The 12,517-nt window shown below is 36.1% G+C and overlaps 1 protein-coding gene across 5 annotated transcripts in view; it reads left to right on the top strand.

Moving 5' to 3' along the window:
* Positions 1-12,517, top strand: part of FBXO11 (F-box protein 11) — an 80,304-nt gene that overhangs the window by 64,850 nt on the left and 2,937 nt on the right. For all 5 annotated transcript variants that reach the window (XM_063078986.1, XM_063078987.1, XM_063078989.1 and 2 more), the window contains 8 exons: positions 2,278-2,495; positions 3,516-3,601; positions 6,208-6,302; positions 7,385-7,507; positions 7,592-7,677; positions 8,419-8,495; positions 8,585-8,728; positions 11,791-11,901. In XM_063078986.1, the coding sequence (XP_062935056.1) occupies positions 2,278-2,495; positions 3,516-3,601; positions 6,208-6,302; positions 7,385-7,507; positions 7,592-7,677; positions 8,419-8,495; positions 8,585-8,728; positions 11,791-11,901 (940 nt within the window). The remainder of the gene's footprint in view (positions 1-2,277; positions 2,496-3,515; positions 3,602-6,207; positions 6,303-7,384; positions 7,508-7,591; positions 7,678-8,418; positions 8,496-8,584; positions 8,729-11,790; positions 11,902-12,517) is intronic.

Raw genomic sequence — 12,517 nt, 5'->3', positions numbered from 1 at the left:
TTGTCACTAGAAAATAAAGCAAAGGAGAAAAATAAGACAATTACTAAAGGGAAAATAAAGTTATGCAGCAAAGAATATGTAGTTATACTTTATAGCCCAGCTCTGAAGAGCACACTAATCTAACCAAAATTTGATACGACTGCACTGGAAATATACAATGTGTGAGTGTGTATGTTAGGGTATAGAGAAGAGAGCTGAATTCTTGTCTCCCAAAATAGGGAGTCAATAGATAATACCTAAAACTGAAAAGTCAAGATAAAATAATGTGTTACTTAAAAATTTAGAGGAAAATCAAAAGAGTCAGCTAAAAGAATTGAAAGTGGGGGCCTCTGGATAAGGGAAAATGAGGAGAGAAGCCTGCTATTTGCTGTAATAAACTTGTGGATCTAGTTGAGTCTCTTCATTCTTTACAAAATCAAAACCTAAAGAAAGCAGAGAAAGAGCATGTCCTGCATTTCAATAATGTTTAGTCAGTGTACAGCAAAGTGTACTTGCAGTGTTGTATGTCTAACTAGTATAGCCAGGACATGACAGTGGCTTATTATTGGAATCTTCAACAGAGCCCAATAAATAGCACATCTTTTCCAGCCTCAAATTAAGAAATAAAGCCATAAAGTGGTATGAGGAGGTTGAACTACCACCTTTATTCTTAAAGATTAAGTTGGAGAATACAGCTTAGAATGAGAGCCAAATGGGTCTGTTTAACTGAACCCCAAAGTTAAATAGGCTTATCCAGTTAGCTGCAGTCAGAAGTAATAGAAGGCATACTCCCTAAGGGCAGCTCATTTCCATGAGGAAAAAGGGTGAAGCTGAGTTAAGCATACCAAATTTATTCTTTCCCAACTTTACCAATCAGATATGTTATTCATCCCCTGGCAGGGAGAATAAGAGTTATGCTAATTGAGCTCCCTCCTCATGGATTAAAATGTCAGAAATGGTGAACAGGTCAAATCTAACATTAAGGTGTGTTGTCTAGGTAGCCTCTTTTTGTTTTTGTTTTTGTTTTTGTTTTTTTGACTGTCAGTTTTCCCATAATAGCCTAAACATACATCCAGTGTATATATACTTTTATTTCACATAAAAAGCCAAAGGAAAAAAACTTTCATATTTGAAGATGCTCTCTTTTATATAATCCCCTAATTTTTTTTTTTTTAAAGAATAAGATTACAATCCAAAGATAGATGTGTAATTTATGAGTTAAATATATGGTGTACCAGAGTGTTCAGAATTATATTCCTAGTTTAACCTGTACTAAATTTGGCTAAAGTTGAGCAAATCTTGTTTGTTGGTATGTGTAACATCTTGTATAGATGCTCCAGAAGTTAGAATAGCCCTTTCTCTTTAGGAACTTGTGATCAGGTAGAAATGAACACAACAAATACAGAAATAGTACAGGGCAATACATGAAAGTAGCATAAGAAAAATACTTTGTGCCTAAAGGGCATTTAAACAGAGAAGAGAGCACATTCAGTTTTGAAGGGAGATAGAATAGGGAAATGAAACAGCATCTTTTAAATAGTTTATTGTTTTTCTCTTAATATTCAGCCTTGATTGGGTCTTTGGATTTAGGATATCAGTATTATAGGAACTTCATTCTCATTATAAAAGTAAAACTTATCCATTATAGAAAATTTAAGAAATTTAAAGAAGTATAAAGAAAGACATAAAAATCATTCATAATCCCACTAAGATAATTAACCTCATATTTTTATATAATCCTTAAAGTTATTTTTTTTTAAGTAAAATTGAGATCATACTTAATGTATACTGTTTTAAACCTGTTCTTTTCACTTAACTTGTATAGCGTGAGTATAAGTCTTCAAAAACATTTTATTTGTCTAGTTCCCTGGGCTAAGATGAACATTTTTTTTTTTGTATTATTATTTCTGTAACGTTCTGATTATGTTCTTAGGCCAATTTTTAGAAGCTGATTTGTTGGGACATTTTTAAGGCAACCAGGGCTTATTTTCTTTAATGACTTCAACCTTTTGTTGAAGGATATAAACTTATTAGGTATGGTATTTATTTGTGCTTATTGAATAGATCTTTCCCTGTTTTTCTTTCCTGACTTTAAATATATTCACACTAATTAGAAGATTTGTAGTTGTTTGTTTTACTAAAACATTTAAATCTGTTTCTTTCTGTGTTTATCATTTGAAGTTTGGTATGTATTGATTTTTCATTCTTATTCTTCAACTATACATTAAAATTTTTTTAAATGGCATTTCTTTCTGGAAAGGAGCCTTTACCTACAGGTTTAATTTCTGTATTTTTCAGGGTTACTTTGAAAGTTGCAACATACACAGAAATAGGATAGCAGGCTTTGAAGTAAAAGCCTATGCCAACCCCACAGTGGTTCGATGTGAAATTCACCATGGGCAGACTGGAGGAATATATGTCCATGAAAAAGGAAGAGGGCAATTCATAGAGAATAAAATCTATGCGAACAACTTTGCAGGTGTATGGATTACCTCAAATAGTGACCCAACAATAAGGTAATTATATGTAATTATGGATGGAAATTACTTTTCACTTCAGGGTTTATCTTATAAGAAACATCAAAATACTGAGCTTTAACACAAAGTTTTTTCCTAGACATCTGACTCTACTATAAACTAGATTTTCCTAGTAAAAGTCCACACATCTGAATGAGCTATTGTGGGGGGTTTATTTGTTTTTTATTAGTGATCTAAACCATGCATGATATTATTTTAAAAACAATTACAAATGCTGTGATTTTTATTTTAAATTAATCAAACTGCATTATAGATAAGTAAATAGGGCTGTTACCTTACTGTAGAATCTGAGTGACTTTGTCTTCTCTCTTTTTTTGAGAGTCAGCAGATAAAATAATTCATAAAATTAATTATCTCAAAGATTCTTGGACGGAGAAACTAAAAATATCAAAAAGTCAAAATTTCAAGCTGTCACTTTCCCTCAATAGTTTCTACCACCCCCTCTGGCCACAGTAAGGAAGCAAACAAATCTAGTCTTGAAGGCATTAGCCAAGACTGTAGAACAAAGCTATTTTAACTTACTCAGAGACCATGAATTATTTTAATTGCCAGATTTTATTTTCCACCAGCTTTATGAGAATAGATTATGGAATTTCCATCTTAATATTTGTCTAATGTTTCTAGATCAGCTAAAAAAAGAAATTGTTTTGAATGTATTAGCTGTTTCAAGGGGAATTTTTAAGAATGTGATTTTGTCTCAGGTAATACGTGGTCTTTCCAGAGCCTGAGGTCTTAGAAAGAACTAAAAGAAAATTTAAATTAGTTGGTTAGAGGTCACAGGTTTAGATCCCCCTACCAGCTGCCATAAATAAGTAAGTAAGTAAAGAAAGAATTTAGAAATCATCTAGTCTGAGTCCTCATTTTACAAACTGAGAAACTGAGCCCATGAAAGTTAAATAATTTATCACACGACCATGAGTGACCTTACAGTCATATCAAAAACAAGTAAGCTTAGCTGAATAGATGCTTATTTTTTTTTATTATTTCACATAATTATAGAGGGAATTCTATATTTAATGGAAATCAAGGAGGAGTTTACATCTTTGGTGATGGACGAGGCCTTATTGAAGGAAATGACATTTATGGTAAGCATATGGTATTTTCTATAAAACTTATAGAACAAAGTCTTCTTGATACAATATTAACAAAATGAACCATTTTGAAACCATCCAAGTGGGAAACTGATCCAGTTTCTTTAAATTCTCAATAAAGATTATTCTGTGATATTTATTCACCTAACAAACATTCACTGAGTACCAGTTATACGATGGAACTTCAAAAAGTTCGTGGAGAAGATGGCGGAATAGACAGTCGCCAGTGTCACTCTCTCCCACAAATCAACCAATTTGCAACTATTAAAAAGCAACAACAGCCAAGCTTGGGCAGCCTAGAGTTAAGGGAAAGAAAAGGAGAGACCTCCAGAGTGCACGAAGGCAGGAGAAGCCATGATGAGAGAAGGAAAGGCTCACTCCTACCATTTCGAATCTCAGCCATTTCAAGGCTGGAGCTGGTGAGTACACGGAGCAAGAGATGGCAAAAGCTGCAGCTGTGCCCTTCCTATGAAATTACTTGGATGCAGCAGGGAAGAAGAGGGCCTTTGTGGCCCTCAGGCCAGCAAGACCACTAACAGGGTTCCCGTGGACCCACATAGAAGTGAGGAGCCACAACAACTGAAAAAAGGAGCAACTCAGAGGCCGGTGAGACATTGCAAGGGACCGGCATGGCTCTTCCCATGGGAAATGTTTGGAGTGCGGACAGTGGGGGAGACAGGCCCACTGAGGGAACACTGGGGCACAACATGGACAGCCAATCTGCCCCCCATTCAGCACAGGCCCACTCTCTGGAGACTGGCAGGAATACAGAACTGCAGGGGGAGCCGTTTGCTGAAAAGACTCAGGTCCAGACCAGAGTTTCTACAAAACCCAGGTTTACTGGATCTCACAAGACCCAGAGAAACACTCCAGGCTCCCAAGCCGGGTCATTTGGGGGCTGAGGGCTTCAGCCACCACCACCCCACCCCCACATCTATGTTCAGTCCAGCAACGACCAAGCCACCACTGGAAGTCTTCGGTTCTCCCCTGCAGGAATGAGGGAAGGGTACTGTGGTCCTCAGTCACACCCCCCATCCTTCCTCCTCCCACCCGCGTCTCCCCCTCCCACCCAACTGCTCCACAACAATATCTTAGAATGTAAATACAGATGGGGGCGGGGACTGATCCCTCCTCCTGCATCCAGGCATGCCACTGCTGCCATGGGGCCTGCCGGGGTCCTGAGGTATGGGGCCTGCCGGGGTCCTGAGGTATGGAGCCAGGGACGACCCCTCCTACCTCATCCAGGCACACCACTGCTGCCACAGGACTTGCCCAGGGTCCTGAGGTATGGAGCTGAGGACCAACGCCTCCTCCTGCAACCAGGTAAGGAGCACGCCAAAAACACACTTTCATGTGGGTGGCCCGCCACAGCTGCCGCAAAAGCAGCTAGACGCCACAACCATCATGCAGATGGCCTGCCAGTCACTTGAGTGCATTGACACAAAGAGTCACCAGCAGAGACCAAAGAAAAGAAGAGGATGTCTCACTCCACAAAGCTCATTCCAGAGTGATAGAAGAAGCATCTACTTTACGATAATAGTGGGGACCTAAACACACCTCTCTCAGCACAGGACAGATCTTCTAGGCAACAAATCAACAGAGTAACTGTTACTCTTTCAGAAGGAGAGAAGAAATCTAGGGTTATCAGAAGTGAGTGGGGGAGGGAGAAGGGGATGGAGAGAGATTGGATAAGGGGCATAAAAAATAAGTACAATTTGTAATAATACATATGCTAATAATATTGATTTGATCAATATATGTCAATGTTGAACCCCCAAAATATGTATTATCAATTATGATTCAATAAATAAATAAATAAAATACTTATAGCAAAAAAAAAAAAAAAGTTCATGGAAAGATTTGTATTCTTTTAATTCTGTTTTTCCACAAACTTTTTGAAGTACCCTCATATACCAGGAACTATGCTAGATAGCAGGGATGAAAATATAAATAAGACCCTAGTCTCAAGGATATCTATGGTTTCCCTTTATTTACTCCATTGTTTAACAGTTAGTATAATTATTTTTGTGGTAGTTTTAATACACTTTGTACTAACTAGAGAAGGAAAACACTTATTCCTTATTAAAGCTTTAGAAGCATTAATTCAGCAGTTCTTAAATATCTGTGTGCTAGACATGAATATGTTCCTTGGCTTTCTCTTCTGTTGTCACTTACCTGGATAATACTTAAATAGAACTAACTAAATTCCAGGCACAGTTCTGAGCACTTTACCTGAGTTAAGTCATGTAATGATCATGTCAACGCTATGAAGTACATATGATTAAATATCCCCACTTCTGACCACGACACAGAGGCACAAAGAGGTTGAATAACTTACTTATTCAGGGTTCCATAGGAAGTAAGTGGAGTTCCTGGGATTTGAAAATTTAGCAGACTGGCTCCAGAATATCTACTCTTAACCACTACGCTATATTGTTTGCAACCTTTCTGCATCATTTACATTCCTAGTTACCTTAGTTTTGTCTTGTAATGGCCACTAAAATTCAAGTGTAAGAATTTTAACTACTACCTAGTATAAAACTCTTACTGTGTTCCACTAGGCTCCAAGTGTTGACACTGTAACTTTTATTTTTAAATAGGCAATGCATTAGCAGGAATTCAGATTAGGACAAACAGTTGTCCAATTGTTCGACATAACAAAATTCATGATGGCCAGCATGGTGGCATTTATGTGGTAAGTTAATGAATACAGTTCTGTAAATTCATGCATCAAAATTGGGTTGAGGGAAAGGGATGAAGGGATTACCTCTAGCTTTAGGTAGGCCATTTTCAACTTTTGGAGTGTGAATTTGTGACTGTCTTTAATATTTAGTTAATAAACAAGACTCTTGTTCCCTCTGCCAGTATATGAATGACTTCCAATTTTATAGTGTGTGTAGTGTCCTTTAAAATTTAATCAGTAGCTGGTTAGATGTTGGCATAGGAGATATATCTTTTTATTAAAGTCTTCATTATTGGCAGTAGTGGCTACACTCATAACAACAATGGATCAGCAGTCTGAATTATATTTGTTATAGTGGAATTTTGTCTATATGACTACTGTATGAGTCTCTGAAGTTCTACAAAAGCATTAAATAAACTCATAATATTGCTGGAAGTACTAATACTAGACGTGAATATTTTTATCTTCTGAAAAAGCCAATTTTTCACTTGAACTTATGTTAAAACATAATTGAGTATCTTTCAAAATTTTGAATCTGTGTATTCTGTATCTTCTGTCATCATGGTGTCTGAAACTGTTACAACTGATTCAAGTAAGAAAATATAGAAAACTTCAAAAAGGTCCTTGTGTTATGCCAGGTGCAACTTTTAATTTTTATTTACAGTTCTAAAGATGGCTATGTCTTAAATTTTCTGGTAAAAGTAAAAATTTTGGTAACATGAGACCTTATCATTTTGAAGTGATTTCACCAGTAATGTTTGAATTATATCTATTAACTTACTACTAAATGAGAAATCTTTAGTTTGTTACATATCTTAGAATGAAATAAGTTCTTTTGCTAAAAAAAAATTGAATGCTACTACTCTTTACTGTGATAGATTTAGAAGCACAAAATCACATAAAGAAGAGTATAAAGCCTTTGGAAACTTAAACTCAGGTAGCGGCTATGTAAAAAGAATGTCATTACCTCCTTACCCAGACGAAAAAACAAAAATTGAAATTTTTTTCACAACCGTCTTTAAAAAGAGTAACACTATAAAATACTATTTACTTATAGAAGATATATGTTTATAACCAGTGTAATTTTTGTTTAGCATGAAAAAGGACAAGGCGTAATAGAAGAGAATGAAGTTTATAGTAATACTCTGGCTGGAGTCTGGGTGACAACTGGCAGCACTCCAGTACTGAGAAGAAACCGGATACACAGTGGCAAGCAGGTAGGATTAGCTTGAATTCTTGGATGGGAAATACGTTGTTTTGTAAACAGTTGTCACTTGAAAAAAAATTTTTTAAAATTTTAGGTTGGTGTTTATTTTTATGACAATGGACATGGAGTGCTAGAAGACAATGACATCTATAATCATATGTATTCAGGGGTTCAGATAAGGTAAGTGTTTTTACATTTGACTTTCATTTAGGATGGAGTTGGGAATATGTGGGGTATGTAGAAATTTCCTTGTTTTAATGTCCAATCTTTATCTCCCTTTTGTATATATATATGCACATTCTTATCATACTCTTGACTTAAATTGTCAGGATGTAGCTTTTCTTGGTCTAGGTGAGGACAGAAGCCAATGGCGTATATGCCATAAGAGCTCATTTCCACTATTCTGTCCACTAGGAGAGTGACATCAGCTGCCAGTGTTCTCCATTGTTCTTGGAGAGTGGATGTCTACATAAAAACACTTGTTCACTATGCCTGGCATGTTGTTGGCTCTCAGTAAAATGGGAGCTTGTTTTTATGCTGTTTCTGTAAAATTAGTAGCTTTTTAGACCCCTTTTTCTTATATTTTAACAGTTTTTGGAACTCTAGTAGACCTAATGATCATGTAATTCATCCCATTATTTTACATATGAAGGGAGTACATAATAAAATAGTCATCTAATCTAACCCCCTCAGTTTAGTGTACATATTAGGAGACTCGGTAATAATATAATATGCAGCAGTTTGTTCTGTGGGAAATAAAGGATTAAACAAATTAAACCATTTTCTTTATTAATAGACTTCTCAGAGCATCTTGAAGGAGTCCATTGTATAGTTGGTTCTTACTATGATTGTTACCTCGTGTAACATGGGATATGGAAGTAGAAGTAATTGAAATGGTATTATCTTCTATCTTATCCGTAGGACTGGAAGCAACCCCAAAATTAGACGCAACAAAATCTGGGGAGGACAGAATGGTGGAATTCTAGTTTATAATTCTGGTATGTTTAATCTGTCATCTTTTCCTCTGCTAATAGACTTTAGAAATCATACCTTCTAAATAATATAACCTAAATTTTTCCGCTTATAGGTCTAGGTTGTATAGAAGACAATGAAATATTTGACAATGCAATGGCTGGAGTCTGGATTAAGACAGATAGTAATCCTACACTAAGAAGAAATAAAATCCATGATGGAAGAGATGGTGGCATCTGTATATTTAATGGGGGTCGAGGTATTGTTGTTAATTTTGCATTAGTAAAAAACCCAGTTTTCCATTATTCTTCCATATCTTTAATGATCAATGATATTGCCAATTAATATAAGTTACAAATGAGTGACTCAGTCTTTTTGCTTATCAAGTATTCAGATGGCTTAGGTGATTAGTGCCTAGAGTTAAAGGAGACAAATGTTTACAGTACTCTTCTTTTTCCTTTTGTAGCCACCTTAATTCTGCCAGTTGTCAGTGAGGCTTTTTTAAGATAGAATTTGTTTACATCCTATCTCTGGACCTTTTATTATTCAGAATAGTGATACGATTATAATAAACTTGAAAGTTAAGTTATAGAATTAGGTGTGAGAAATTAATTGGTCTGTAAATTTAAGAAAAAAAATGTTTATAGTAAATGGGTATTGCTTTTGTAACTTTACAACTGTGTTTGTTGGAGAGTGGAACAATGAAGCCAAAATGTGCCTGGTTTGGTATCCATAAAAGTCAACTCATTTTGCGTTGAGGCAGAAGTTTCACAGTGCCTGCCTCTTGCAAATGCATGCCGTTCATAGAGAGATTGGGGGAAAATGGCAAATGCAAATCTATCACTGTTCCTGAAATGTCAGTAACCCAATATTATACATATCTTTTGTGGAAGAATAGCTAGTTATTACTAGCTTTAATGAACAAAATTTACTACTACAGCCAAGCAATGATGACTCCATTAATGACAGACTCTCAAGGAGCTTAGAGTCTAGTAATTCAATAAAGTAACATATCTGGTATTGAGTCTTTACAAGAGATATAGTGAGGACACGCAATACGGAATAATTGGTTTTACCATTTACAAGGTGTTGAGAAAAAAGGTTCATGCAGTTTCTTGAGCTGTGTCTGGAAAAACAAGTACTCACTGGTAAATGGGGTTTGGGGGTAAGCAGGGCAATCCAGTTATAATTATTGCACTCATTTGTTCTGTAAATACTGATTGAACCCCTCTGTACCAACCACTGTGATTCAGATGCTAAAGATAAAATGGTGAATAAAACAGTACTACATCCATAAAATTTATAGTCTAATGGAGTGGTACCTTGTAAACAAAGGTCTAAAAAACACTGAAGGGCAAGAGGTACTGAAATTTGAGGCTAGAGAAGGGGAAAGGCCCAAATCTTAAGAGATTTTCTCCATGCGTTAAGGAGTTTGGACTCCATTTTCACAATAGCACTTGAGGTTGAAGTGGAAGCATGCAAAATTAGAGTCAGGGACTTAGAATAATCTAAGAAAGAAATAATGAGCCTGAATTAAAGTGATAGCATGAGGGTGGGAAAAGGAGGGGCACATATTAATGATGTTAAAAAGGGTAGAACCAACAGGACTGGGTTGTTGATTAAATATGGGGTTTGAGAGAGGAGTGACATATCTGATGCTCAAGATTCTGAACTGGGTGGTTCCTTTCACTGGGATAAGAAATATATAAAGAACTGATTTGTGGAAAACATTAGAAAGGTTCACATTTTAAGCATATTGAATCCAAGGTCATCCTTGGGATATCCAAGTTGGTATGACCAGAACATGATTAATTATACTAAGCTGAAGAAACAGATTTAAAAATTAGCTACAGTATAGATGTAATAGTTATAACCATGGAAAGACGTAAGATCACCCAGAAGGTATAGAGGGAAAAGAGAGCCAAGGACAGAACCCTGAAATGTTAACATGTAAAGGTTGGACAGAAGAGGGAGGATAGGATCCCAAGAAGTTTGAGTCATTTCAGAGACATTTTCCCCTGGCATTCGGAAGAAAGGAATTTAGAAGTCAATAGTGTGTAATATCCCATGGGTCAAATACCTACAGAAATAAAAAATATGCTTCACATTTTCAGGGAGCAGAGAAACACCAGTACACAACTAATCATAATTCGCTGTTGTATATATATCAGTTTTACAGGAGTAGCACTAGCCAATACTTTAGTGCTGTGTACTTTTACAAGTATTAACTCATTTAGTCCTCATAATAACCCATGTGGTCAGTGCTATTATGCCCATTTTGCAGATGAGGAAACAAAGAGAAGGTAAGTAACTTGCCCATAGCACTATTAAATGGTGGAGTCAGTATTTGAAGGCCTGAAGTCTAGTTCCTCAGACCACTCTTAATCATTGTTATGGTGCCAGAAGATGGAGAGAAACTGAAAACCTCCCAGAGGAAGTGACATTAGGAGAAAGGAGTACAGGACATTCCAGGTAGTAGTAGTAATATAAACCAAAGGCATTAAGGATAAAAATGTATAGCATATTTAGAGGACAGGTGATATAGTGAGACAAGTAGATTGAGGGAATATTTTTTTTTTTTTTGTGACCAGTAAGGGGATCGCAACCCTTGGTGTGGTGTCGTACGCACCGCGCTCAGCCAGTGAGCGCACCGGCCATCCCTATATAGGATCCGAACCCGCGGCGGGAGTGCCGCTGCACTCTCCGAGTGCACCACGGGGGCCGGCCCAATTGAGGGAATATTTTGAAAGGCTTTAAATGGCAAGTTAAAACTTTATTCTGAAAGTAGTGTTTTAAGCAGAGAACGGGCATGATAAGAGTCACAGTTAACTGGAAATTATGCAGTAGATGAAAGGTGACTGGAATAAAGGAAACTGATCAGGGAATAATTATAGTAATAAAGACAAAAAATAATAAGGGCTTTTATTAAAGGGCTTTTATAAGGCCTGAACTAAAAAAGAGGGCAAAGCTTCTAGAAATAGTTCAAAAGAATTTTAATTGAGCAGTATTCATTGAGAATCAACTATGTACCACGCACTGGAAAGGAAGTGGTGAGTAAACTTAAACATGGTCCCTGCTGTCCCAGAACTTTCAGTTTATCGGTTAGAATGCTCTTACCTGTCATTTTTGACAAGTTTTTGTTAAATCCTATCTTAAATGCCTCTGAATTACTAATAAACTCTTTTTTGGCTGAAAAAATAGTCCTTTGAATTTTACAGTGCAGTTATTAAGAAACTAAAAGAAAACCTAAATACTACCTTAAAAGGCTAGTAAAGTTTGTTACATGCATTAACCTTAATCTAAGAAAATATTTTATTATAGGTCTCCTTGAAGAAAATGATATTTTCAGGAATGCTCAAGCAGGTGTTCTCATCAGCACTAATAGTCATCCAGTCTTAAGGAAAAACAGAATATTTGATGGATTTGCTGCAGGTTTGTATTTTTTTGTTGTTGTTGTTACCTGTGGCATATTTGATTTTTGGTGTATTAATTATCTTTTGCTTATTAACTAGTGTGCAGAGTGCCAAAGGGGCTGAACACCTTTCTGTTAACATTTGCTTATGAGAGCACCTCATCCAAGTTCTGGATTCCTCTACTCTAAGCCAAACTTATAAGAAATATTGCTTTTACTGTTCAGTGCAATTATGGAATACTAATTGGGATTGAATAAACGCAGGCTTGTACTACCATTAGGAATACAGATAAATTCAAACCCTGTGATCTCACAAATACAGAGATATGTTAAAAATATATATATATTGGTAAATGAAATCCAAGTATCATTTATATACATTTAAACTTTTTGCCAGTGAAGACAGTTGCTTCCAATTATTCCAAATAACCATTTGGCTCCTTTTCAATTTGTAAATTAGCTGCCACCTAAACATACTCCTGGGCATTATCCCCTTCTACTTAATTTGCAATATAATTTCAAAGTAACATCACTAATAAAAATAGTAAGTTATGAACCATCTGTATCACTCCTTCCTTTACCAAAGATAGTATAGACTGTTAACAGTGGAAAGTGAATGTTACTATCAATGATTTT

This window comes from Cynocephalus volans, chromosome 14 (genome assembly GCF_027409185.1).
Source record: "Cynocephalus volans isolate mCynVol1 chromosome 14, mCynVol1.pri, whole genome shotgun sequence".
NCBI lineage: Eukaryota > Metazoa > Chordata > Mammalia > Dermoptera > Cynocephalidae > Cynocephalus > Cynocephalus volans.
This window is presented reverse-complemented; position numbering and strand designations above follow the sequence as displayed.